We start from the raw sequence: 27,392 nt of genomic DNA, 5'->3' as shown, positions 1-27,392 counted from the left end.
GCGTTTACGTGGCGGCCCCGGCCGGGCCTTTTGTCCTTCGTTGCCGTGTTGTTAGTCGCTAGATGGCTAAGTCGCGTCTGACCCTGACCCCGTGGACTGCAGCATGCCAGGCTCCTCCGTCCCCCACTGTCTCCCAGGGTTTGCTCAAAATCATGACCACTGGGCCGGTGATACTGCCTACGTAATCCCATTTAGCCCTCACAGCACCTGTGGGATTTTGAGCCGCTATTATCCCCGTTCAAATGGCGAACTGAAGCTCAGAGAGGTTCTCTCACTGGCCCAGGGACGCACAGCTTCTTGGCGATGAGACCCAGTGCACTGTCCTGTCCCAGATGCCTGTCACGGTTGTTGAGAAAATCACCTCAGGTGAGGAAAGCAGGCGGCTGAGGCTGCTTATCCCAGAGTGAGAGAGGTTCCCAGCAGGGTAGGGAGGGAGCCCCGAGGAGCCAGACAGGATTTTACAAAAGAGCCTTTAATGCAGGTTAGACTGGGGCCACCTGCCCAGCCCCGCCGCCTCCGTGGAGCTGAAGGGGGCCTCCGGGCCAGCACCGGCCAGCCCCTCACTTCTTCTTGGTCTTCACCAGCCCCTTCTGCACGAGGCTGCGGTACAGCTCCTGGATGTAGGTGTAGACGCACTTGGAGTCGGGCACCGCCAGCCGCACCATGTCATCCACCTCCAGCAGCTGGGCGCAGTCGGCCAGTTTCCTGAGGGGCAGACGGGGAGGGGTGAGAGGTAGGGATCAGCTGTCAGGGGAAGAGGTGGGGGTCTAAGGGACGGGTGGGGCAGCCCCCCAAGGATGAAGCCCGCAGGACTGTGTGCAGCAGCGCAACTATCCCATTGTACAGATGAGACAGCTGAGGCCCAGCAGAGTCAAGACTCAGACTCAGCGTGGGTTGATTCCAAAGCCCGTGTTTCCACTGCCCCACGTGTCATCACGGGGGAGTGGGGCCCTCCGGTGTGGGGTTCCGAGGTAACCCACCCATCTGTGTGCGCCTGTGTCTGTCCTCTGGAAGGACAGGCCCCACAGGAAGAGTGAAGAGCACAGAACGCTAATCCCGGCTAGAGTGCAGGCTTGCAGCCTCAACTCTCCAGCCTCAGTCAGGCTCTGTGCATGCACTGAGGGGTGCCACGTGCTAGGTGTTCTTCCGGGGAGTTCAACACTGAACAGAGTAAGAATCCCCCATTCTCATCAACGTTCTCGTGGCAGAACACAGGCAGTCGTCAAGTAGAAATTGATGGTACGTCAGAGGACGAGCGATGCTACAGAGAACAATAAGGCGGGGAACGACTGGACGTGTTTATGTTCAAGGGGATTTGCTTTTGTAATATGTTGGTGATGGCATTTATTTATTTATTGTCAGTGCCTCGCAGCTTCTGGGATTTTAGTTCCCTCACCAGGAATTGAACCTGGGCCCTCAGCAGTGAGAGCACAGAGTGCTAACCACTGGACTGCCAGGGAATTCCCAAAGAGAGAGAGAAAGAGACAAGTCGTTCAGTCGTGTCCAGCTCTTTGCGACCCCATGGGCTGTAGCTGACCAGGCTCCTCCATCCATTGGATTTTCCAGACAAGAATACTGGAGTGGGTTGCCATTTCCTTCTCCAGGGGACCTTCCCGATCTAGGGATCGAACCCGGGTCTCCCACACTGCAGGCAGACTCTTTACCATCCGAGCCACCAGGGAAGCCCGGAGTTCCCCTAGGGGATTTTTAATAGGAAAAGTTCTCTTAAAGAGTACTTTTAAGCTCAGGAAAGTAAATCGGGTGCATATTTGCAAGAAGGGGGTTCCAGAAAACAGCAGGTGCAAGCGTCCTGAGGCAAGCGAGCTTGAGCAACTGCGCGGAACTTAGCAGCAAGTCCTGTTTCTCTAACTTCCCAGCTGCTCTTTGGGACCACGGGCTACTCCTGGCCTCGCTGAGGCTGACCATCTGATCGAAGCACTGTTGGGGCCTTGCCACCACGTGCCAGGAGCCTTATCAAGTGTTTCTCTCTCCCCTCTGTTTTTTTGGCCACACGGCACAGCTTACAGGACCCAGCTCAGCCCAGGGCAGTCAAAGCCTGGGATCTAAACCACTAGGCCAGCAGGGAGCTTCTAAATGCCTTCTCTTGAATGCCCTCATTCACTCCACTCCTCTGTGTTCAACCGGCAGAAGGGGAGCCGGAGACTCGCAGCATCTTGGTGGTTTGCCCAAAGTGAGCGGCACAGCTGGGACTCCACCGCAGGCCTGCTGGACGGCCTGGCACCCTGGCCCTGAAGCCGAGCCCCGGAAGGCTCCGCCACCCAACCGCGCGGGGTGCCGGCGGGAGGGGCCACCAGGGTCCCCTCGGGCATCCTCTCAGGGCTGAGTCAGCTGGACCAAGAGCCGAGCCAGATGGGCCTGGGGGCAGGTGAGGAGCACGGACCAAAGGGCTTCAAGGCCCCGAACGAGCTCCCCGCAACCAACGCCGCCATGCTGCCGGCTCCTGGGTGTGGCTCGAGGTGCGGTTTCCACCCAGGAGAGGCGAATGCTTCATTCCCACCGGGCCTGGGGAGCCGGGGCAGGCTCCTCCAGCAGCTCACTAATCAAGCCCCCCAGGGGCCCAGCGCTGGGCTCCCGGGGAATCAGAGGAGCCTTCTAGAAGGGAGCCAGCTGTGGCCAGGCCCCTTACTTTGCACACTTCATCTTCATACCCAGACCTAGGAGAGGTTCTATCAGCTGCCAAGGGTCAGAGAGCGAGGGAAGGGGACTTTCCGCGTGGTTCAGCGGTCAGGGCTTGGAGCTTCACTGGCAGGGGCGCACGTGTGACCCCTGGTCTCCCGTGGTCAGAGAACTAAGATCCCACATGCCTGATGGCACGGCCACACACGCACAGCCTGGCAGCCGCAGGAGGACAATGACCCCTGGCCCACAGGCCAGGGACGCCTGGTCAGGGCCAAGCCACACGCCCTTCTGATGGTGACCGAGAGCTCACAGCCCCGGCCAGGAGTTTCCCTTTCCAGGGCCGGGTTGGCCACTGCCCTCCTGCACCAACCTCCCATAACTCCCTGCTGGCAGCCACACAAGCATCGTCGTGACCGTCAAATCAGACAATCCAAGGGAAGCACTTAGCAGGACGCCTGGCATCTGGTCACGCTTGGTTCACGTGGCTTGTCATGGCCCTTAAAGGTGCTTCCGAGCTCAGAGCAGGACATGGGGCTCCCGACCCCTTCACCGCCACCCCCACCCCCACCCCAGGGCAGGATAATGTGAAACTGGAAGGGGCCTTACAGAGCACCAACTCCGCATGCATGCCTGTGTACCCAGTCGTGTCTGACTCTTTGTGACCCCACGGACTCTAGCCCTCCCAGGCTCCTCTGTCCATGGGATTCTCCAGGCAAGAATACTGGAGCTGGTTGCCATTTCGGTAAAGAATCTGCCTGCAGTGCAGGAGACCCGGATTCAATCCCTGGGTCGCGAAGATCCCCTGGAGAAGGAAACCGCCACCTACTCCAGTATTCTTGCCTGGAAAATCCCGTGGATAGAGGAGCTTGGCAGGCTACAGTCCGTGGGTCTCAAGAGTCTGACACGACTTAGAGACTAAACCACCACCTCCAGGAGATCTTCCTGACCCAGGGATTGAACCTGGGTCTCTTGGTGTCTCCTGCACTGGCAGGCGGGTTTTTTTAAATCACTGAGCCCCTGGGAAGCGATTCTGGAGCACCAAGTCTGGGAGTTTTCAGATGGCATCCTTGGTGCCCGAGGGCCCAGGAGATATGCTTCAGGATCATCTTAGGAAGGGGGTTGGACACTGATCTGGGGTGCTCCGGGAGCCCCTCCAAGCCTACAAAGGCCACCCTTAAATCTGTTTACTGTGTTGGGCATCCTCTTACTGTTTTGTTTGAGGAAGCTGCCGGTGGGGTGAAGGACCCATTTGAAAAGCACCGGTCAGTATCAGCCATCTGATTTTGCCGATGGGGACACGCAGACCCAGAGAGGGGAGGGTGGCTGCCCCAGGCTTCTCCACGGGTTGGTGGCCAGGCCTGAACTCGCTCAGAGGGCTCGGCCTCCCGGACCGAGACGCTGGCAGCATCCCCAGTGACTTGCCCCATGCTCCGGGCCTGCAGAAATGCCCTCAGCCATCCCTTCCCAGGCCTCAGAGCTGTCCTGGAGGACGACACCCTCTGCCCAGACCGGGTGGCTCAGAAGCCTCCCCCAGGCAAGAAAGGATGCGTGAGCCAAGTATGAGCCCCGGAGAGCCTCAAGGCCGCTGGGGACTGGCCGGCCTCTCCGGGGACAGAGGTAGAAGCCTTTGGCCCAGTCCGGCTTTGGGGCTTTGGTGTGGAGACTGCCTCCGCTCCCCACTGCCCAGCAGCCTTGTGTTCGCCTCTCAGGGTCTTCCCTGGGCCCCGCTGCTCCTCACGCCCCTCCTGTCTAGTGCACCCCTTCCCCATCCCTCTGCGGCCCAGGCACCCAGCTGTGTAAACCTCAGCAATAAATCTCCCTCCGGGTCCCACAGGGGATAACAAGTATCATCACAGGGGCTTCCCTGGTAGTCCTGTGGTTGGGAATCCGCCTGCCAGTGGAGGGACCATGGGGTCAGTCCCTGGTCTGGGGTGATTCCACATGCCTCCGGGCAACTAACTCTGTGGGCCAGCCAGAGTCTAGAGCCTGGACAAAAGAAGCTTGAGCACCACACGAAAAACAGTCGCTGCTGTTCATTGCACCTGGAGAAAGTCTGTGCAGCCAAAATTAAATTAATTTTAAAAATATGTATCAATTGTGATATCATTCATTTTAGTATAGGAACAGCAACTAGGGGTTTTGTTTTTTTTTAAATGTTTGCCATGGGTTAGGCACTGTGATAGGGCCTTTAATTATTAATTCTCATCACAGCCCTGCCGAATGTCACGCCCATTTTAAAGGTCAGAATATAGAGGCTCAGAGAGGTGAACGAGACTACCCAAGATCACACAGCTGACAAAAGTCAGGGTCAGAATCTGGCCCCAGGTCCCTGCAAACTCCCAGTCTTCCCCTCCTTTCTCTCTCACCCGCCTGCATTTTCTCTGCCTGTCCCCTCACATTTAATTCCGCATGTGTGTGTATTTGCTGTCTGTCTCTTTAGAGTGTGAGTCACGGGACTTTGCTGGTGGGCCAGTGATTTAGACTCTCTGCTTCCAACGCCAAGAGTGAAGGTTTGATCCCTGTTTGAGGAACTAAGATTCCACATGCGACGGGACACGGCCGAAAAGTAAAATAATATAAAATAGAATAGGAGTCACAGGCAAGCGGGGATTTGGTCGGTTTCACCCACTGCTCCGTCCTCCGCCAGTTCCCCGCATCTGAGAAGCACCTGTCGGATTCAAGGAGATGTGGCCATGGGCTCGGCCTGACCGTCCTTCCCCGGGCCCCTGCGGCTCGGCCCCCGGTCCCCGCCGCGCGGCGCCCCCGGGCTTACTCTGCGGTGGAGAAGGCCAGCGTGAAGTTGTGGCGGCGCTGCGCGGGGTCCAGCGCCGCGTAGTCAAAGGCGTCGGGGAAGAACTTGTGGATGAGCGCGCAGAAGGCCATGCCGCTGCCCCAGCTCGAGGAGAAGTTCTGGATGTCCACGTGCTGCGGGGCCGGAAGCCGCGTCAGGGGCCTGCGCCCAGCCCCGCCGGACCCCAGCCCAGCCCCGCACGGCCGCCGCCCGCCCCCGGCGTGGCCGCCTGCGCCCGCCGCGCGCACCTCGTAGCTCCTGGTCATGGCGCGGCACCACTCCAGCAGCATGTTCCGAACGCCGCCCACCGCCGCGCCCGCCGCCTTGGTGTTCCGGAACAGGGCCGTGGGGCCCGCGGCCGCCCTGTGCAACGGGGCGGGAAGGGGGGGTCCCATCAGTCGGCAGTCCTCCCGGGTCGGGGTAGGGCCCATCAGATGTCCCTCTGGGGCTCGGGCTGCTCCTCCGCCCCATCCTCCCACCAATTCAGCCCCGCCAGCCCCTCGCCCGAATCCTACCCCCCGAACTTGTCCACGATGGCCTTGCGGTTCTGAGCTCGGGGTCCCCGGGGCCGGGTAGGAGCGGACACTCTGCGCTCTGGCGCCTTCTCTTTCTTCTTCTCTTCTGAGGGAGGGGGCTCCGTGGGGCTCTGGGGCACATCGCTGGGCGAAGAGTCACTGCTTGGAAACGTTCAGAGGAGCATGAGGGGGGCTAGGACGCGCCTCTACAGGGAGGAGGCTGGCTGGGCAGTGGTCCCTGCGGGCCCAAGAGGCTACAGAGCTACAGTCCCAGCCTCACACACGTGCCTCCAGGCCCAGCACTGGGAGGCGCTGGGGAGAAAGAATGAGGTTCAGTCTGACTGCGTAGGTTAGAACAAGGGCACATCTGAGGTCTGACCTAAGTTCCAATCCTACCTAGGCTTCTTATTTGCCATGTGATCTTGGGACTGTCAAACCAGTCCATCCTAAAGGAAACCAACCCTGAATATTCACTGGGAGGACTGATGCTGAAGCTGAAACTCCAATACTTGGGCCACCTGATGCGAAGAGCTGACTCACTGGAAAAGACCCTGCTGCTGGGAAAGATTGAGGGCAGGAGGAGAAGGGGACGACAGAGGATAAGATGGCTGGATGGCATCACCGGCTCAATGGACATGAGTTTGGGAAAACTCCACGAGTTGATGATGGACAGGGAGCCCTGGCGTGAAGTCCATGGGGTCACAAAGCGTCAGGTGCGACTTAGTGACTGAACAGCAACTTGGGACTGTCAGGTCGCTTCTCTGAGCCTCAGCTTCCTCGTCTGTATAGTGGGGACAGTACCTGACAAGGTGGGTCTGAGGCCTCTGTAAGAAGGGGAATGTGAACGCTCACCAGGCACCTTTCCCTAAGGAGGTCACACGGAGGTGACTTTCAGCTTGAAATAAAGAAAGGCTTTTCTAACGACAAAATTTGTGCCCTGGCAAGAGGAGGGCTCTCGTGTTATCCAGCATCTTTCAGGCACCAGGCGTCAGGCTGAGTGCTTTATACACAGACGTCATCTGAGCCTCACAAGAAGCCTATGAGGCAGGTACCCTGACTGTGTCCACTTCCCAGGGGAGGAGGGGGAAGTGATACGATCAGACAGCGGGGCTTCCCCAGTGGCTCAGTAGTTAAAAAAAAAATCCGTCTGCCAAGGCAGGAGACGCGTGTGCCATCCCTGGGTCGGGAAGATCCCCTAGAAGGGGAGATGGCAAACCCACTCCAGTACCCTTGCCTGGGAAATCCCACGGACAAAGGCGCCTGGTGGGCTACAGTCCATGGAGTCCCAAAGAGTCAGACAGGAACAACCTAGCGACCGAGACAAGTGGCAGTGTCGCTGTCCAAACTCAGGCTTTCTGCTCACGTGTGACTGGTGATGCTGAGACTGCGGAGACAGACAAGACTGGGGCTCCCATGAAGAGCCCTGGGGTGCTGGAGAGGAGGCTTCTCCAGCAGTGGGTGGGAGGCCAAGCAGGGATGCCCCACTGCCCTTTGCTCCCCGCTCCAGCTCTCCTCGTTTCCCAGGCTCTGCCCTGAGCTGCTGCTGTTAAGTCGCTTCAGTCGTGTCTGACTCTGTGTGACCCCATGGATGGCAGCCCACCAGGCTCCCCCGTCCCTGGGATTCTCTGGCTTGCCCTGAGCTAGGGGGCAGCAATATTCCTGGCATATCTCGAGACTAGACACTGGAGGCCCAGTCTCAGGGGACAGCAGGCTTCAAAGGGAGCAGGTTGTGGTGTGGAGGGGGAGCTGGGGCTCCAGCGTTTGACATTACCTGGCTGAAGGACCGAGTTCTTCAGAAGCAGCGGTGTCTGGGCTCAGCCCCTCTGAGGGAGAGGAACAAGAGGGAGGGAAGCGGGGCGACCCCGGCGTGCCCCCTGGGCAGGGCCTACAGCAAGGTGGGCTCCTGGCCCCCTCCCCCTCCAAGCCCCACAGGGTGGCCCCTGCAGCAAGGTGGGCTCCTGGGGGCCCCGCATGACCCCAGGTGGGCAGTGCAGCAGGTGGGCTCCTGGCCCCCCTCTTCCACCCAATGCCCCCCTGGGGTGGCCCCTGCAGCAAGGTGGGCTCCTGGGCCCCTCCCCACCCCCAACCCTCACCCCCGGGGCGGGCCCAGCAGCAGGTGGGCTCCGGGGCGCCCCCTCACCTGGGCTGGCACTGCCACCCTCCTCTGTGGGGCTCTCGGGCCATCCCTCCGGGGAGCTGGGAGGCCCCCCTGCCCCGTCCTCAGCCTCTGCCCCCGCGCCCTGGTCCTGCTCCTCATCAGGACTGCCTGGCTCCTGGAACAAATGCACCCTGGGTGGGCTCGTGCCTGCCTGAGGCTTCAGAAAGATCTGGAAGGCAGTCTGGGGCCAAGCACGGCTTCCGCCACCTGCTGCCACCCAGGCTCTTGGACTTACCCCGAGGAACAAAGCGGGACAGGGGCTTACTTGGGGGAGACTCTGGACTGCCGTGGGGCCCCCTCCCTCCTCTCCACTCCCTCACTCACCACCCGCTCCGTCACCTCCTCCTCCTGTGGCTCGGGCTTGGCCTCGTCCTCCACGGCGGCCTTCGGAGAGTCAGGCTGGGCCGCTGGTGCGCCGGCTTCCTCCCGGGCTTCAGCCTGGGGCTCCTCGGTCTTGCCGCCCTCCTCCTGAGGCCCTTCAGCCTCCCCGCCTCCAGCCTCGGCCTCCTGCGCCCCTGAAGCCTGCTTTGGCTCAGCCTGGACCTCTCTGCTCGCGTCGACTGTCTCCCTCGACCCCAGCCTGGCCTCTTTCTCATCAGCGCTCTGCTCCTCAGAGGCCGACGCGGTCTCCCTGTCTCCCTCAGCCCCCGCGGGCTCAGAGTCGGTCTGGTCTTTCCTGTCGGTCTTCCCATGGGCCGCAGCGGTCTCTCCCTGCCCCGGGTCTTCCTGTTGAAGCTCAACCTCCCCTTGGGATTCCGCCTTGACCTCACCCAGCCCATCTGCCTGGCATTCAGCCGAGACGGCGTCCTCGGCCGGGGCCCGCTCCTGCTGTCCCGCCGTGGCCGGCCCTGCTCTAGCGGCACTCTCAGCGGGGCCTGCAGTCTCCTCCTCCGCAGAGCCGCCACTTCCCGCGGGCTCCGGGGCCTCCGCGGCTGGGGGGACAGTGGCCCCGTCCTCGGAAGACTTCCCCGCCTTCTGCTCCATCTCTGGAAAGAGAAGACAGACACACCCAGTCATGCCCCCTCTCTCCAGGTGAAGGCCCTGGAGTCGGGACGCCTTCAATTCAGTCCCGGGGCCCCCATTGCTTGGACGTGAGACACCAGCACGCACTTTCCGTCTGGTTAAATGAAGGGGGAGGGCACCACTTCCCCCAAAATGGGGTGTTGGGCCAGCTCTGTTTACTTGATGTCCACCGAACGGTTCTCTGTGGGTTGTGACTTGGGCTTTAAAGAACACTGGGTCAGGACTTGCTTGGTGGTCCCGTGGTTAAGAATCTGCCTGCCAATGCAGGGGACATGGGTTTGATGCCTGGTACAAGAAGATTCCACACGTGGAGGGGCAGTTAAGCCCTTGGACCACGACTACTGAGGCCCGAGAGCCTCACAAGAGAAGCCCTGGGCATCGCAGGGAAGAGTCGCCCCACTCGCTGCCACTAGAGAAAGCCTGGGCACAGCAGCAGAGACCCAGCACAGCTAAAGGCAAATAAATAAACACACTTTAAAAAAAAAAAAACAGAGTCACATAATGCCTTTTCAGTGATTTGGCCCCTTTTTGAATAAGTCAGCGAGGTGGTTACAGTTTGACACTCGCATCCCTGGACAGTTGCTCCTCTTCCCTTTTGATGGAGATAGCTGTCCGCAGGGCCCGCAGGCTCAGAGCCCAAAGCAGACAGGAGTCTCTAGATAGAATCAAATAAGACTGCTTTTATTCCAGTTGGATTTATTTTTACAGTTACGTTCTATTTCTGGCCAGTGACATGGAGTTTCCAATAGTGATATAAAGTTTCTTTTATAAATGCATTTATTGAAGTTAAAATCAGCTAATTCGAAGGAAGATATTCAGGAAAGCAGGATACGAGATACCTAAGCCGCGGAGATGGCGTAAGGATGCCTGAGATTTGGGAGCCCTGGGCCTGCATGGGGTCTGTGTCTCTGCCAGGCTGTGTGTGAGTCTCCGAAGAGCTGGCCCTGGGCCTGGCAGAGTTCCCTTTGGTGAAGAACAGATATGTGCTCTCCCTGATTAACCTCCGCAGGGAAGTCTGATCCTCCAGCTGCCGGGGGTGGGAGGAAAGGGAGCGCGTGACACTTCAACGTGAGGTTTCCTCTTCAAGCTCCGTATGTACAGTCAGCCTTCCATGTCCTCGGGCTCAGTGGATTGAACCAACCTCGGATGCAAAATGTTTGAAAAAAAAAAAAATCCAGAAAATTCCAAAAGGCAAAACTTGAATCTGCAGCCGCTCCAACTATTTACGTAACATTTACATTGTTATTAACAATTGTTTACATAACATCGTCATTGTACAGGGCATTACAAGCGATCTCGAGCTGACTTAACGGTATCAGAAAGGACTGTGTAGGTTATAAGCAGACGCTGCCCCATTTCATGTGAGAGACGAGAGCATCTGCAGATCTTGGTGTCCACCAGGGAGGCTGGGACTGCTTCCCCACTGACACTGAAGGATGGTTGTGCTGTCCCATCTACGGAAATAGCTGGGTAGGGGGACAGAGCCAGCTCCTTCTGCCCTTCTTGGGGGGTCTGTTTACAGAGAAAATAATCCCCGAATAATGTTTAGGGCATGACTCAGGCAGTAAAAGAAGCAGACGTTGCTGTCACTGGCTAAAAATACCTCCTGCCCCCTGCAGGGCCGTCACTCTGGGTACAGTACCGCTGGCACCTGGGCAGTTGGGACGGAGGCAGGAAGACGGGCATACGAGGGCCAGGGCCCTGTCCCTGCCAGCCATTCGGGTCCTGGGGGTCCCCGGTTCAGTCTCCCACAGTTTCCCCAGGAAGCGGGCTGGGATTTTCAAAGATGCTCACGCTGCCCTTCAATTCCATCACTCCCACTACAGCCCATGGTTCACAGCTCTGGCAGTGAATTAAAGCTGGAGGGAAATCAATGAAGCCGGGAGATGGAACGCCCATCGGCAAGGAGCTAGGAGCTTGTCCTGACCTCAGCCCTGAGCCTGGGACTGGAGCGAGTCTCCTTGCCTCTCTGGGGAGTCTTCACTTCCAACACAGACGGGACCGGTCTAGATCGAGTTGGCAAACTGTGTTCTGTGGAAAACTGTGCTGTGCTCAATCGTTCAGTCGTGTCTGACTCTTTGCAACCCCATGGACTGTAACCCCCCAGGCTCCTGTCCATGGCGATTCGCCAGGCAAAAATACTGGAGTGGGTTGCCACGCCCTTCTCCAGGGGATGTTCCTAACCCAGGTCTCCCGCATTGCAGGCAGATTCTTTACCAGCTGAGCCACCAGAGAAGCCCAAGAATACTGGAGTGGGTAGCCTAACCCTTCTCCAGGGAATCCTCCCAACCCAGGGATCAAACCCAGGTCTCCCTCCTTGCAGGGGGATTCTTCACCAGCTGAGCCACCAAGGAAGCCCCAGAATAGTGGAGTGGGTAGCCATTCTCTCCTCCAGGGGATCCTCCTGATGCAGGAAATTGAACCGGGGTCTTCTGCATTACGGGTGGATTCTTTACCAGCTGAGCTACCCCGGGAAGCCTGTGGAAAACTAGGGCCTCCTAAGACGTTAATAGGGCTTTCCAGGTGGTGGCAGTGGTAAAGAACCCGCCTGCCCATGCAGGAGGCGAAAGAGACTCGGGTTCGATCCCTGGGTCTGGAAGATCCCCTGGAGAAGGAACTGGCACCCAGTCCAGTATTCTTGCCTGGAAAATTCCATAGGCAGAGGAGCCTGGTGGGCTACAGTCCATGGGAGCTGCAGTCCATGGGGCCACAAAATCGGACACAACTGAGTGAACAAGACATTAATGAGGGCTTCACTGGGGGCAGGAGGGTGTTCACTGGCTAAGATTGTTCCAGAAACAGCCTACTCTTAACCCTTTTAGAGTCTTACAGCTTCATTAGCACTTAGAGTCCAGATACCCCATGATAAAGAAATCTTAACTTTGTTTAGCTTCCTTTAACTCATTTTTCTCCAAACATATTTTCTTCCTTTAACTCATTTTCTCCATATTTGGCCTTGGGTTTTCTTTTTCTTGCTTTCTTTTCATTTTGCTTTGTCTACCCTGAGGTAGTCTCTGCCCCGAGTCTCTTTCTCCTCCTGCGTGGGCAGGCGGGTTCTTTACCACTGGCACCACTTGGGAAGCCCGATTAATGTCCTGCTGCTGCTGCTGAGTCGCTTCAGTCGTGTCCGACTCTGTGCGACCCCAGAGACGGCAGCCCACCAGGTCCCCCATCCCTGGGATTCTCCAGGCAAGAACACTGGAGTGGGGTGCCATTGCCTTCTCCAATGCATGAAAGTGAAAAGGGAAAGTGAAGTTGCTCAGTCGTGTCCGACTCTTTGCAACCCCGTGGACTGCAGCCCACTAGGCTCCTCCGTCCATGGGATTTTCCAAGCAAGAGTACTGGAGTGGGGTGCCATCACCTTCTCCAGATTAATGTCTTAGGAGGCCCTAGTTTCCACAGGCTTCCCTGGTACAGATGTGAGAGTTGAACCACAAAGAAGGCTGAGTACTGAAGAATTGATGCTTTTGAACTGTGGTGTTGGAGAACACGTTTGAGAGTCCCTTGGACTGCAAGGAGATCCAACCAGTCCATCCTAAAGGAAATCAGTCCTGAATATTCATTGGAAGGACTGATGCTCAAGCTGAGGCTCCAATACTTTGACCACCTGATGCGAATAGCTGACTCATTGGAAAAGACCCTGCTGCTGGGAAAGATTGAGGGGCAGGAGGAGAAGGGGATGACAGAGGATGAGATGGTTGGATGGTATCACTGACTCAATGGACATGATTTTGAGTAGACTCTTGGAGATGGTGAAGGACAGGGAGGCCTGGCGTGCTGCAGTCCATGGGGTCACAGAGAGTTGGACACGACTGAGCTACTGAACAGCAACCCTGAGGCGCATCTACCGCCCTCTTGGGCAATGCCACCTTTAGCAGAAGAAAGTATAGTGAATGCTGGTCTAAATGGTCAACACGCCCCATCCCTGCCTTGCGCTCTTGTTTGGAAGGTGATATGGCGAAATGGTGAAAATCACTGATTCTTCAGCTTCCTACAAGGGGATTCCCAGCTCCCACTGTGACCTTGAGCAAGCTTCTTACCCTGCCTGGGTTTTGCCTTCTGGAGATAAAAATAGGTCTCACCTCATAGGGATGGTGGAGGGTTAAGAAAGCCAACGCATAGAACGTATTTGGGGGTGTTTCTGGCACGGAAGGAGGACTCAGCATACATCAGCTTGTACGGTGTAGGTTGGCTTCCGCCCTGCCCTGGGCCAGATTAAGGTCCTGACTCAGCCAGGAGGGCATTTAGTTGGTAAGACAAGGCAAAGAGAACTGAACACCGGTAAGATGAGGAGCCGTTTTTATGCCTCAAAGTGTGGCAGTGATAGGCTAAGACATAGCTGAGCCCTGCAGCCATCTTACCCTACATCCACGCGCCACAGACACAGCACGGTGGAGGGGAAGGGCAGGTGTGTACACACACACACACACCAGCACTAACAATTGTACACCTTGCACTGTGGGCACCCTCCTATACCTCCCTGCTTCCTCACTCTAACCCCTCAGAATAGGCGTTATTGGCCTTGTTTTACAGATGGAGGAATTTGAGGCTCGGGGAGTGGAAGTCCCTTGACTACAGTGGTGCTTAGGACAATTAAATGGCCAAACTGTATGTAGAACCCAGGTCTCCTGACGACCAGCCCAGAGCTTCTGCCGGAGACGCTGCCCCCAGTGGCTCCTCAGCCAGGGCCCCGTGGAAGGCGCCCAGCGCGGGTGAGGGGGACCCCAGGAGGGCAGTCAGATGTGGCTGAGGAGGTCGGCTCTCGCTTCCAAGTACGTGGTAGCCTCCTTCCCCCTGCCCTGCCCGGGAAGCCTTCATTCTGCCCTGGTTTTGTGTCCGCCGTGGCAGCTCCTGTCTCTTCCTGTTTGCCTTGGCAGACGGGAAGGCAAAGTAGCCAGGAGCCCAAGTTCCAAGCCCCACATAGTGGAGACGGTGCTGGGAGGCTCTGCTGACACCTCCACAACCTCTGCCGCTCGGTCTGCCTTCCTGTGGTCCTCCAGCCAGCCACATCCCTCGGAGATGCCCCCCTCAGCTGCTCAGAGACGCCGCCTCCCACCCCAACTGGACTGGGAAGTCTCCGAGGCCCTCTCTGCCCATCAGGTCCTGGTGGGTGGCCACCTGGGGGCGACTCTGGTAGACACCCCAGGGTCTCCGACCTCCAGCTCAAAAGAGTTGACATAGTGATGGAGAGAGTCAGAGAGGATTTCTCCAACCGGGGGGCGCAGCTCAGAGGCTCCTGCCCTTGGAGGTGGGCAGAGGGGTCGGCAGATGAAGGGGCTGCTTGGAAAGCGGTGCAGGGCTTCGCCTACCTGGGGGGCCTCTGTCTGGGGTCCTGGAGCCGTCTCCTTCCTTGAGCTGAGCGGTGTCTCTCCCGGGCTGTCTTTAAGCCCCTGGGCTTCTAGCCCCCACCTTCCCCCCACCTGCCCCCCCACCCCCCCACTTCAAGGGCCTGGGGCCACGGACCAGCATTGTTTACTACCCTGTTGGTACAACACTCCCCCTGGACCCGGAGGCTCGGGTTTCCCGTGGAGCGCCGACAGGTGGCACCTTTCAATCACTGCCGGGCCCTCCCGCCTGCCCGGGCTGCATCCATCCTGGGCCCGTTTCCTTCCCTGCGTCCTCGTCCTCGCCTGGCCCGGGCAGGCCCCAGGGGCCCTGTGGAGCATGGTCGCCAGCTGTCCGGCCTCCCCTGCCCATCCAGAGCCCAGGTCCTGCACCTCCCTGCCCTCCACCCTCTGTTAAACAGTCCCTTTACCCGTCCTTGGACTAAAGCAGCTGCAGGAGGTTGGTGAGGGAGGGGGTGAGTGGACAGCTGCCATGCGGACCTGTCTTGGGGGCCCCCCGATGGATGGGGTGGGGGAGGGGCAGAGAGAAGGGAGAGGGTCCAAGCTGATGGCTCACGAGTCCAGATGATACAAACCGAGCTCTATTTTGTGCTGAAGTGACCGGGACACGGTAGGCTCAGAGCAAATTTTTGCACTGAATTGAGATTTTTGCTCCCCAAAACAGAACATCTTTCTTTACTTTCTCCAGGGGTCCTGTGGTCTAAGAAGGGGACTGCTTTCGGAGAATGCGTGAGGGGGGCTGTGACTTACAAAGCTGGGGCTCCCCCAACCCTCCCCCCGCACCATCCCCACCACTTCAGCCATCCTGGCCTCCTTCCAATTCCTTCAATAAATTGCCTCCTTTCCGTTCTCGGGACTACCACCGTTCCCCTCCTGCCCTTTGTAAGACTGACTTCTACTCTGAAATGTCATTTCCTCCTAGAGGCCTCCCATGACCTTGAGTTCCTCTCCATCATCTCCGCATAGTTTATTTCCTTCTCGTATATTTATTGAAATCCAAAATCACCTCATTCATCACTGGAGTTTCTCTCTAGACTCTAAGCTCCAGTAGGGCAGGGGCTTTACCTTCCTGTTCATGGCTATATGCCTGGGGCCTAGCAAGTTGCCTGGGTCAGATGGGGTGCTCACTAGATAGATATTAAATGAGCAAATACTTTAGTTAGCTTAAATATGGAATGAAAACTCAGGGGCTTCTGCCTGGCATGATCTGAAAGCCTGCTTTGGGTACCAGTGGTTGAACAGTGCAATGTTGCTGATTGCCAGCCGTACTTAGTGTGAAGACGTCTATAACTTTAAGGGCCTGAAAATTGCAATGTGGAAAAAAGACCTCATCTGTTAGAGATACAGTTAGATGGAGAAAATACGGCTAAATGCTGACAACTGTCAAGTCCTGGTGATGGGTGATTAGCATCTGAGAATTCAGTATGCCGTGCTCCCCACTTTTCCGGACTTGTATTTACTTATTTTTCATGTTTCTCCTTGCCTCTCTGTTCAGGTCTTTATTCAAAATCAGCTGCCCCAGATGAGTTGGTGTTTATGGAATAAGCAAACGTAAGTGTGCGCAGCAGCCTTCTTTCCCTCTGGGGTAGCCTTCTTTCCTGCGGGCTTCTTCTCAGCTGCTGGTTTCTTGGTGCCCTGCAGCCTTTTTTCCCACCGCAGGTTTCTTGCCCCGAACCCCCTTCTCATCTGATTTGGTGTCTAGTACTGCTGCCGCCTTATCCGGACGGACTCTGGTTCTTGGCCTGTTGAAGAAGGGCATTCTGGTGCGTGGTCTTTGCGTGTGGGTTAAGCTTCAACATGAGTCTCAGGGTTTTCAGTGCATTCTTTCTCAGGACTCTGCGATGAATCTTCTTGCGTGGTGCTCAGAGTGCTCTTTGGGTTTCTGGGCTTTTCAAGAGGCTGCTGAGGTCTGTATTGAGCATCTTGTGCAGGGGGAGATTGTAGTTACTCTTGAGGGAGGCTGCTTGATGCCAAGTGCCATACAGCTCATCTGGCTTTCGGAGAGCGCTTTAAGTCCGAATGCAGAAACGCCCCACATGACCATCAGGAGCAAGTTTCAAAATGTTCAGCTTGCTTCCATTAATTCCAGGGATGTTTCTGAAGGCCCTGATGATACCACTGTCTTCGTTACAGATGAGGCTGGGTCCCCTGCGCTGGACACGGCGAGGGTTTCTAATTTTACCTCTGCCAGCTCTCATTCGCTGAGAGGCGTAGACCTTTCTGATGTCATTCCGGGCCTTCAGTTTCTTCAGAAGCAAAACAGCCTGCTTGGTCTTCTTATAGCCTTCAACTTTATCTTCAGCCTCCAAAGGAAGTTCAGGAGCTTCCCCTACACAATGACCTTTAGGCATGACCAGCAGTGGCGAGGCCGGGGTGGCTGGCGCAGAGCAGATGGAGCATCGCTGCTGCTCTGTACTCGCTCTGCGGTGCCAACGTCGTCAGGTCCTGGTTGGTGCAAACAGGTGGCCCCCACGACACGTATTTCCAGAAGCACCCTGGCCAGAACGGGGAGTCCCGCCACCTGGAACCCTGGGAATTCGAGCCACAGCTCTGCCGGTACCCCGACACTCGGCACGGGTTTGATGACCTGCTGATCGACTGGCGGCAGAGGGCTGTCTGTTGCTTTTGCGCAAGTTGGTGTGAACCTAGTTCACACTATCTGGTCGAGTGGGAGCCTTGAACACAGCAGGCAAAGTGACATTTCTGCCAGAGGAGCCCCCTTTTCGGAGCACACTGGGGTCAGTGGACAAGCGCACGCCGTGGCGGGGAGAGGAGAGCAGCGCCCACAGCAAATGTCTTCTGTACTTTTAAACTTTGCCCTAATAAATAAAACTCCAAAAAGAAAGCAACATTTCATTGTTATTGAGCAACTGTCATGGATTAGATACGCTATTTTTTCTGTTTGTTGTATAATGATTTTTAAAACTTCATTTTGAAATAATTATAGGTTTATAGAAGTTACATAAGTAGTACAGAAAGGGAACTGAAGGTTACATTTTACTTAAGATTTATCCACTGAAAGCCAAATCTTACATAACTTATGCAATATCAAAACAAGGAAGCTGGCCTGGATATCATGGCTTGTATGGTGTTATGACAGCTTAGATTTGTATAAAACCTCCACCCACAATCAGGACATGGAACCATTTCACCCACACAAAGATCTGCCTTGTGTTATTCCCTTAGGCACACTTCCCTCCCTCTCCCCACCAAATCTAACCCTAGGCAATCTCATTAATCTTTTCTCTCATCGCTATAATTTTGTCATTTTCAGAATGTGGTTTAAATGGAATCATACAGTTACACAATCATTCATAAAATCTGATTTAAAAAAGTCCCGTCTAGGGAGCAGATTCTTCTTGCAAGAACCCATCTTCTTTTCCATGTAATTTCTTAATATTCCATATATTTATAATGTTTTCAAAAGCAAAAACCAGGATCACATATGTACAATAATATACATCACAGTATTATCTCAATAGACAAAACTGGAAACAACCCACAAGTTCATCAACAGGAGCATAGATAAATGCATTACAGCTGATTTATACAATCAAACACTCGACAGCAATAAAGAAAAATGCATAAGAGATACACACGACAGTATGGCTGAAATCTCACCAATGCTACGTTGAGCTAAAGAGGTGAGGCACAAACAGAAAGTAATGTATAATTTTGCTTACATGATGTTCAAGAGTAGGCAGAACTAACTGATGCTGATAGAAGTCAGAATAGAGGTTCACTGCAAGAGAGGGGATATTGACTGGGAAGGGACATGAGATAACTTTTTAGGGTGCTGGAAGTATTTTGTATCTTGATCTGGGTAATGGTTATAAAAATGAATATCTGTTTAAAAATTAAGATTCTGCATGTTATTACTTTACTGTCTGAATTTTATACCTCAGCTTAAAAAATTTATTCATTTTTGGTTGCCCTGGGTCTTTGTTGCTGTATGCCGGCTTTCTCTAGTTGCAGAGAGGGTAGGCTCCTATCCATCGCGGTGTGCGGGCTTCTCATCTGTTGCAAAGCATCTGCTGTAGGTGTGCAGGCTCTGTGGCGTGGCTCAGGGCTTATCTGCTCCAAGGCACGTGGAATCTTCCCGGACCAGGAATTGAACTCGTGCTATCTGCAGTGGTAGGCAGATTCTTATCCACTGTGCCTCCAGGGAAGTCCTATACCTCAATTTTAAAGTATCAGGGCATAGGGTTTAGCAGAGGTTGAGTCCTTACAGCAGTGCTGTAATGAGACCCAATGTTTAAAATCATGGCTTTCCCAGGAAAGTACATCGTGACCAACCACATAAATTGTCTGGCCCACCTTCTCCTACAGGCAGTGTACCCTTGCATCATTAACTTGCATCTTTAAATTTCGTTCACTGGGATGTCCCTTGAAGTATCCAGGATTGAGGTGGATTTTTTCTTGGGGTCAGGGGAGGAGGGCAGGGAGCAGGAGACAGGCATGCAGAGAAGCACATTGTCTTGTTCCCTGGTGGCTCAGACAATGCGTCTGCCTGCAATGCAGGAGACCCAGATTCCATCCCAGGGTTGGGAAGATCCCCTGGAGAGTGGATAGTCTACCCACTCCAGTATTCTTGTGTTTCCCTGGTGGATCAGACGGTAAAGAATCTGCCTGTGGTGTGGGAGACCTGGGTTTGATCCTAGGTTGCGAAGATCCCCTAAAGGAGGGTATGACAACACACTCCAGTATTCTTGCCAGGAGAATCCCCACAGACAGAGGAGCCTGGTGGGCTACAGTCCATGGGGTTGCCAAGAATTGGACATGACTGAGCAACTAATACCCTTCACACTCACACACACTCACAAATACCCTTCTTCTTCACCCAAACATGCTAGGATGGCTCTGGTGGCAGCTGCAATGGCTGCCTAATCATCTTTATGAAGAGATGGTCTGGGGCATCTACTTCAGTTCAGTTCAATCGCTTAGTTGTGTCGGACTCTTTGCGACCCCACAAACCACAGCACGCCAGGCCTCTCTGTCCATCACCAACTCCCGGAGTCCACCCAAATCCATGTCCATTGAGTCGGTGATGCCATCCAACCATTTCATCCTCTGTCATCCCCTTCTCCTCCTGCCCCTAACCCTTCCCAGCATCAGAGTCTTTTCCAACGAGTCAGCTCTTCCCATCAGGTGGCCAAAGTATTGGAGTTTCAGCTTCAACATCAGTCCTTCCAATGAACACTCTGGACTGATCTCCTTTAGGATGGAGTGATTGGATATCCTTGCAGTCCAAGGGACTCTCAAGAGTCTTCTCCAACACCACAGTTCAAAAGCATCAATTCTTCTGTGCTCAGCTTTCTTTATAGTCCAACTCTCACATCCATACATGACCACTGGAAAAACCATAGCCTTGACTAGACGGACCTTTGTTGGCAAAGTAATGTCTCTGCTTTTGAATATGCTATCTAGGTTGGTCATAACTTTCCTTCCAAGGAGTAAGCGTCTTTTAATTTCATGGCTGCAATCACCATCTGCAGTGATTTTGGAGCCCCCCCAAAATAAAGTCTGACACTGTTTGCACTTTTTCCCCATCTATTTCCTGTGAAGTGATGGGACAGGATGCCATGATCTTAGTTTTCTGAATGTTGAGCTTTAAGCCAACTTTTTCACTCTCCTCTTTCACTTTCATCAAGAAGCTCTTTAACTCTTCTTCACTTTCTGCCATAAGGTTGGTGTCATCTGCATATCTGAGGTCATTGATATTCCCCCCGGCAATCTTGATTCCAGCTTGTGCTTCCTCCAGCCCAGCGTTTCTCATGATGTACTCTGCATAGAAGTTAAGTAAGCAGGGTGACAATATACAGCCTTGACGTACTCCTTTTCCTATTTGGAACCAGTCTGTTGATCCATGTCCAGTTCTAACTGTTGCTTCCTGACCTGCATACAGATTTCTCAAGAGGCAGGTCAGGTGGTCTGGTATTCCCATCTCTTTCACAATTTTCCACAGTTCGCTGTGATCCACACAGTCAAAGGCTTTGGCATAGTCAATAAAGCAGAAATAGATGTTTTTCTGGAACTCTCTGGCCTTTTCGATGATCCAGAGGATGTTGGCAATTTGATCTCTGGTTCCTCTGCCTTTTCTAATACCAGCTTGAACATCTGGAAGTTCATGGTTCACGTATTGCTGAAGCCTGGCTTGGAGAATTTTGAGCATTACTTTACTAGCGTGTGAGATGAGTGCAATTGTGCGGTAGTTTGAGCATTCTTTGGCATTGCCTTTCTTTGGGATTGGAATGAAAACTGACCTTTTCCAGTCCTGTGGCCATTGCTGAGTTTTCCAAATTTGCTGGCATATTGAGTGCAGCACTTTCACAGCATCATCTTTCAGGATTTGAAATAGCTCAACTGGAATTCCATCACCTCCACTAGCTTTGTTCATAGTGATGCTTTCTAAGGCCCACTTGACTTCACATTCCAGGAAGTCTGGCTCTAGGTGAGTGATCACACCATCATGATTATCTGGGTCGTGAAGCTCTTTTTTGTACAGTACTTCTGTGTATTCTTGCCACCTCTTCTTAATATCTTCTGCTTCTGTTAGGTCCATACCATTTCTGTCCTTTATTGAGCCCATATTTGCATAAAATGTTCCCTTGGTATCTCTAATTTTCTTGAAGCCATCTCTAGTCTTTCCCATTGTATTGTTTTCCTCTATTTCTTTGCACTGATCGCTGAGGAAAGTTTTCTTATCTCTCCTTGCTATTCTTTGGAACTCTGCATTCAAATGGGTATGTCTTTCCTTTTCTCCTTTGCTTTTCGCTTTCCTTCTTTTCACAGCTATTTGTAAGGCCTCCTCAGACAGCCATTTTGCTTTTTTGCATTTCTTTTTCTTGGGGATGGTCTTGATTCCTGTCTCCTGTACAGTGTCAGGAGCCTCCATCCATAGTTCATCAGGCACTCTATTAGATCTAGTCCCTTAAATCTATTTGTCACTCCCACTGTATAGTCATAGGGGATTTGATTTACATCATATCTAAATGGTCTAGTGGTTTTCTCCACTTTCTTCAATTTCAGTCTGAATTTGGCAATAAGGATTTCATGATCTAAGCCACAGTCATCTCCCAGTCTTATTTTTGCTGACTGTATACAGCTTCTCCATCTTTGGCTAAAAAGAATATAATCAATCTGATTTTGGTGTCAACCATCTGGTGACATCCATGTGTAGAGTCTTGTGTTGTTGGAAGAGGGTGTTTGCTATGACCAGTGTGTTCTCTTGGCAAAAATCTATTAGCCTTTGCCCTGCTTCATTCTGTACTCCAAGACTAAATTTGCCTGTTACTCCAGGTGTTTCTCTTGACTTCCTATTTTTGCATTCCAGTCCACTATAAGGAAAAGGACATCTTTTTTGGGTGTTAGCTCTAGAAGATCTTGTAGGTCTTCATAGAACTGTTCAGATTCTTCAGTGTTACTTTTTGGGGCATAGACTTGGGTTACTGTGATATTGAATGATTTGCCTTGGAAACGAAGAGAGATCATTCTGTCGTTTTTGAGATTGCATCCAAGTACTGCATTTCGGACTTTTTTGTTGACTATGATGGCTACTCCATTTCTTCTAAGGAATTCCTGCCCACAGTAATAGATATAATGGTCATCTGAGTTAAATTCACCCATTCCAGTCCATCTTAGTTCGCTGATTCCTAGAATGTCAACGTTCACTCTTGCCATCTGTTTGACCACTTCCAATTTGCCTTGATTCATGGACCTAACATTCCAGGTTCCTATGCAATATTGCCCTTTACAGCATCAAACCTTGCTTCTATCACCAGTCCCATCCACAACTGGGTGTTGTTTTTGCTTTGGCTCCATCCCTTCATTCTTTCTGGAGTCATTTCTCCACTGATCTCCAGTAGCATATTGGGCACCTACTGACCTGGGGAGTTCATCTTTCAGTGTCCTTTCTTTTTGTCTTTTCCTACTGTTCATGGGGTTCTCAAGGCAAGAATACTGAACTGGTTTGCCACTCCCTTCTCCAGTGGACCACATTCTGTCAGACCTCTCCACCATGACCTGTCCGTCTTGGGTGGCCCCACATGGCATGGCTTAGTTTCATTTAGACAAGCCTGTGGTCCGTGTGATCAGATTGGGTAGTTGTCTGTGATTGTGGGGGAATCTAACAGGAGGTGAATAAAACATACTGTATACTTGACTCCTCTTTCTATAAGAAGGCGCCTCGCTGGTCTCTGCAACCCCAGAGACAGTTCAGGGATCTCCACACAGCTGTACTCACCCGAAAGCCCTCTTGAACTCTGGCTCTCAAACCTGCCCGCACAGGGAAATCGCAGGGGAATTCTACAATGGACCTGTTACGTAGTTAGAATAGGAAAAAGGAGCCCAGAATGGCGGTGGCTAAAACACAAGGAATGGGAAAGCCCAAGAAAACAGAACAAAGGAAGGTCTGAGGACCAGAGTGAGGCCCTCAGGTAGAACAAACAGCACTCCTGGCGAGCCCAATTTACATAGGGCAGGCCCAGGGGAGGGAAAAAACATATAAAAAGAGGAGCCTAAGGGCTGGGGCGCTGTCTCTCCCCCGTCTTCGCGCCGTTTGGGTCGGCATTCCCTCACGCCTGGAAGATGTATTTTCCTTTATTTTCTAAATAAAACAGAACTGTAACACGGAGCTATCCAAGGGTTTTAACCTCCGTCGCTTCAAATTCTTGCTGACGAGACAGAACCGAGGAAATTACACACTCCCACGACATACCGATGTCTGGGTCCTAGCCTCGGGGATTCTCATTTATTTGGTGCGAAGTGGGCCCTGGACACGGGTGATTTTAGGCGGCCCAGGTGGGGTTACATGCATCTGAGAACTTCAGTTTGAGGACGTGCTTCCTTCTCTGCATCAGACCTGCACTCCGACGTCAGCCCCTCCCCGCTCCGGGGGGCGGAGGGTGAGGTTCACCGAGCTCGGTACCCCTGCCCCCTCTGACAGAACCGATAAACTCAAGCCGCTCCGCCATCCCCGCTAGGGACCCTAACTCTACCTGCTGCGGGCGCTCTACAGCCCGCCGCAGCCTCTATGGTACCCTGCAGTCCTCTCTAGCACCTGGAGGACTCCCTTACCTCCGACGGGAGCCAGCCACTCCCTCTCTATGGTGGCGGATTTCCCGGCGCCGCCCGCGGCGGGGTCTTCACTCCGGAAGCGCGGCCTGAGCGGAAGGGAGGCGGGACTTCCCGCCGGCCGCGCCCCACGTGCTTCCGCCCTGCCCCATCCGCGCGCGCGGTGAGTTTGTGGCCTGTGCCCGACGTCGGGGGCCCCGGGGGCGCGGGGAGAGGCCCGGGCCTCGGGGAGAGGCTTGGAGCGCGCGGCGACCCCGAAGACGGCGCCGCCGCTCCAGGGCCGTGGCCCCGGGCTCGGCCCCGGAGGGCCGCGTCGCATCGGATCCGCAGGGCCCCGCGCGTTCGTGCCGGCCGTTTGGGGCCCCGTCCCCGATCCCCTCCTCTTCTCCCGGAGAGACGCCACCTTGAGGGGCTGGGCGTCAGGGTGCCGGGACCCGCTCTGCAGGCCTGCCGTCGCCGGCTTTGCGACCTTGGGCGGAGCCTCGGTTCCCAGGTCCGACGCTGGGTGCTTGAGCTTGCCGAGGTCAGCGGCCCCTCCTGGTCGGATGCCCTTGGGATTCCTCCACGTCCTGCAGCCCCTGGACGGGAAAGCGGCTGGGAGGGCTGGGTGCTGACCGTGATGTCTCCCCCGCCCAAACCCAGGAACTAGGAGGCCCGCAGGTGATCTCTTCCAGGGCGCAGGGCTAAGATGGACCCACTCAGGGCCCAGCAGCTGGCCGCAGAGCTGGAGGTAGAGATGATGGCCGACATGTACAACAGGTAAGGCCGGTCCTGCCCCTCACGTCTTAGAGAATGCTCCCAAGTCATCCTCTCCAAGGGCAGAGGTGGGCGACTTCCGAAAAATCTTCCTCTTAATCTAGGATAAACTGAGGTCCATACTTAGCTTCCCAGCACCCACCCCCACGTAAGCATGCCCAGTGGCTGAGTCGTGTCTGACTCTCTTCCATCCCTTGGACTGTAGCCGGCCAGGCTCCTCTGTCCATGGCATTTCCCAGGTAAAAAGACTGCAGTGGGTTGCGTTTCCTTCACTCACCCCCATGGTTAAGGGCTAATGCAGATGCAGTGTGGACTGACTAGAAGGACTTTGACATTGGGATTGGGATGGAATTGATGGAGGAGCCGAACAGGAAGAGAAACGAGGCTCTGGTTGGGTTCTGGGGACAGTAGAGCAGTTGCCTTTTGACAGATCCTGCGTAACCCGTTTAGCAATGCTGAGCACTTTATAGGCATTATCTTTTTATAATCTCCACTGAGTTCCCTTTTCCCATTTTTAAGGTGAGGACATTGAGGCTTGTAGAGGTTCAGCAGCTTTCTCAGGGTCCACAGCTCGTCAATAGCAGTGCCAGGACCAGGACTTCAGTCTGACTCCTAATGAGTCATCGGGCAGATTTGGGAACAAATCACAGACACATCAACCACCACTACTGTGGCCTTGGGCAAGTTACTTGGACTTGTAGACTGGTGGTTATCCCAGCTATAAAGTGGAGTTCATAATAGTACCTTTCCCATAGAGACATTATAAGTATTAAATGTTAAAATATAAGACAGACTTATCAAGCCCAACACAGGTAGGCAGTCAACAATTATCTGCTCTTTTTATTGGCTAAAACTCTCCGGTATCTTCCTTTGATTAGTTGGGTTTGTCTCGAAGGCTATATGTGAGAATAATTTTCTGAAGTAAGCTGTGAAGTCAGGCTTCATGCGTGCGTGTAAGTTGCTTCGGCCGTGTCCAAGTCTGCGACCTCATGGACTGTAGCCCACCAGGCTCCTCTGTCTGTGGGATTCTCGAGGCAAGAACACTGGAGTGGGTTGCCATGCCCTATTCCAGGTGCTGTTCCCCGCCCAGGGATCAAACCCACGTCTCTTACGTCTCCTGCATTGGCAGGCGGGTTCTTTACCACTGCGCCCCCAGGAAGCCCCCAGTCAGGCTCCCTGGGGTCGTAGCCCAGCTTTATGTGATCCTGAGGCTCCCTGTTCCTTCACTCCCTCATCTGTAAAAAGGGGGTAACGATCGTGCCAACTGCATAGAGTCATTCTAAGGACTGCGTGGCAGAATCCACGTCACGCACTTAGCGTGATGTCCGGAACGTAGCCAATACTCAGCTAACGGTTCCTGTCTGATGAGTCAGAAACACGGGGTGACCATGGGCTCAGACAAGGGCCTCCCAAGACGGTGGAGGCGCAGATTGGGGGTTCACACTGCCTTCCTGGCGGGTGAGATCAGGGTAGCAGGGCAGGAGTGGTCGCGAGTTCCTGGTTTGCCACAGCAGGCTGCTGATCCGACCTGGCCCTTCTTTCTAGAATGACCAGCGCCTGCCACCGGAAGTGCGTGCCTCCCCACTACAAGGAAGCAGAGCTGTCCAAGGGCGAGTCCGTGTGCCTGGACCGATGTGTCTCCAAGTACCTGGACATCCATGAGCGGATGGGCAAGAAGTTGACAGAGCTGTCTATGCAGGATGAGGAGCTGATGAAGAGGGCGCAGCAGAGTTCTGGGCCTGTGTGAGGCGAGGCAGCACACCCTAAGGTGCTCCCCCTCACTCCCCACCTGTCTCCTAAACGTGCCCCCCGCTGGGCGTCATCTGTGAAGACTGCCAGGCCTGGACTCCTTCCGGAGGGTCTTCAGGAGCTGGGGTATGATGGAGCCCTTTCCCAGGCGGGCCCGTGACTGTGTGTGTGTGTATATATTATATATTAAAACAAATCTGTTGGCATGCACAGTGTGCAAAGCAGTGTGCCTGGCACTTGGGAGTGAAGGCGGCAGACACAGCCTCTACCAGCAGAGGGAGTCTGACGTGTTTAAAAGCAGAGACCGGTCCTGTGGCTTAAGTGGGCAGTCCCCATCAGCCGCTCGCTGTGTGACCCTGACCTCACCGTGCTTGGCTTCCTCATCTGTAAAGTCGGGGGACAGTCATAGGGCTGGGTGAAGGTAAAGTGAGTTAATGTGAATGAACCACTTGCAGTAATGGCTGGGCCACAGAAGGTTCCCAGGATACTTCTGGTTTTGTAACAAGCATGTGCTTTGTTTGGTTTGGCTGCGCTGGGTCCCCGTTGTTGGGCGCGGGCTCTCTCTGGTTGCGGTGTGCGGGGTTCTCGTTGTGGAGCACGGGCTGTAGGCACAGGGGCTTCAGCAGCTGCAGCTCACGGTCCCAGTTGCTCCGCGGCAGGTGGAATCTTCCTGGACCAGGGATCAAACCCGCATCTCCTGCATTGGCGGGTGGCTTCTTCACCACTGTACCACCAGGGAAGCCCAGCTTTTTATGTTTAACAACTGAAGTGCAGGCAGGCACATCATTTTCCCAAATAATGGAAAAGAAATGATTTAGAGGAGTGGGTGGAAAGCAGGTGGAACTTAAGTAGCCACAACGTCTTGGTTCTAAACGGCCATAGCGGAACACGTGAAGGGACCCAGCGTCACGCACGGTGTGTGTGATCAGGGGAGGGCCTGAGTGTAACCGCCATTAGCCATCTGGGGTCCACGTGAGTCCGCACTGCGGACCGCTCTCCTCGCCCTTGGTGGGATCTGCAGTCCGATCCACCCAGCAGGCTAGAGGCCATCTTAGGAAACGGGGGCTCCGAGAGGTGGTTTCTGGGTTACAGGAGAGGAGCGGTAGCCTGGAGGCCAGGACGGACTGCACGAGCTGCCTCGCAGAGGGGAGGCCGCAGCGACGCCTGTCCTGACGGTGCCCTTGGAGAACTGTGGCTCAGAAAGGGCGGCTCGCTGCGCCGGGAGCTCCGGTGACCCCAGTGCTGCTGTGGTAGCAGAGCCTTCAGAGCAGAGGCTGGCGTCCGGCATGTAACCTCACCGGGCCCTGGGCGCGCAGGACAAGTAGAGGCAGTGCATGTCAGGC

General features: G+C 54.5%; 2 protein-coding genes and 1 pseudogene across 6 annotated transcripts; 1 reads left to right on the top strand and 2 right to left on the bottom strand.

Annotated features, from left to right (window-relative positions):
* Positions 1-453: 453 nt before the first annotated feature.
* Positions 454-14,557, bottom strand: SMTNL1 (smoothelin like 1). Of its 4 annotated transcripts, XM_019975499.2 has the most exons (9): positions 14,437-14,514; positions 10,129-10,268; positions 8,429-9,090; positions 8,087-8,219; positions 7,718-7,769; positions 5,947-6,108; positions 5,680-5,794; positions 5,414-5,565; positions 454-705 (listed from the first exon to the last, which is right to left on the bottom strand). In XM_019975499.2, the coding sequence occupies exons 3-9, from the start codon at positions 9,086-9,088 to the stop codon at positions 561-563; spliced, it is 1,419 nt and encodes a 472-aa protein (XP_019831058.2). In that variant the 5' UTR covers positions 9,089-9,090; positions 10,129-10,268; positions 14,437-14,514; the 3' UTR covers positions 454-560. The 4 variants fall into 4 exon arrangements, with proteins under 4 accessions (XP_019831058.2, XP_070660392.1, XP_070660393.1 ...); XM_070804291.1 differs by lacking the exon at positions 10,129-10,268 and having other exon boundaries at positions 14,437-14,557; XM_070804292.1 differs by lacking the exon at positions 10,129-10,268 and having other exon boundaries at positions 5,947-6,105; positions 14,437-14,557.
* Positions 14,558-14,927: 370 nt separating this feature from the next.
* Positions 14,928-23,681, bottom strand: LOC109569787 (large ribosomal subunit protein uL4 pseudogene; annotated as a pseudogene).
* On the top strand, positions 23,575-26,259 carry TIMM10 (translocase of inner mitochondrial membrane 10). 2 transcript variants are annotated; one of them, XM_019975686.2, is made up of 3 exons: positions 23,575-23,707; positions 24,187-24,303; positions 25,846-26,259. In XM_019975686.2, the coding sequence occupies exons 2-3, from the start codon at positions 24,233-24,235 to the stop codon at positions 26,045-26,047; spliced, it is 273 nt and encodes a 90-aa protein (XP_019831245.1). In that variant the 5' UTR covers positions 23,575-23,707; positions 24,187-24,232; the 3' UTR covers positions 26,048-26,259. The 2 variants fall into 2 exon arrangements, with proteins under 2 accessions (XP_019831245.1, XP_019831244.1); XM_019975685.2 differs by lacking the exon at positions 23,575-23,707 and adding an exon at positions 23,714-24,067.
* Positions 26,260-27,392: the final 1,133 nt, after the last annotated feature.

This window comes from Bos indicus, chromosome 15, assembly GCF_029378745.1.
Source record: "Bos indicus isolate NIAB-ARS_2022 breed Sahiwal x Tharparkar chromosome 15, NIAB-ARS_B.indTharparkar_mat_pri_1.0, whole genome shotgun sequence".
Classification (NCBI taxonomy): Eukaryota; Metazoa; Chordata; class Mammalia; order Artiodactyla; family Bovidae; genus Bos; species Bos indicus.
This window is presented reverse-complemented; position numbering and strand designations above follow the sequence as displayed.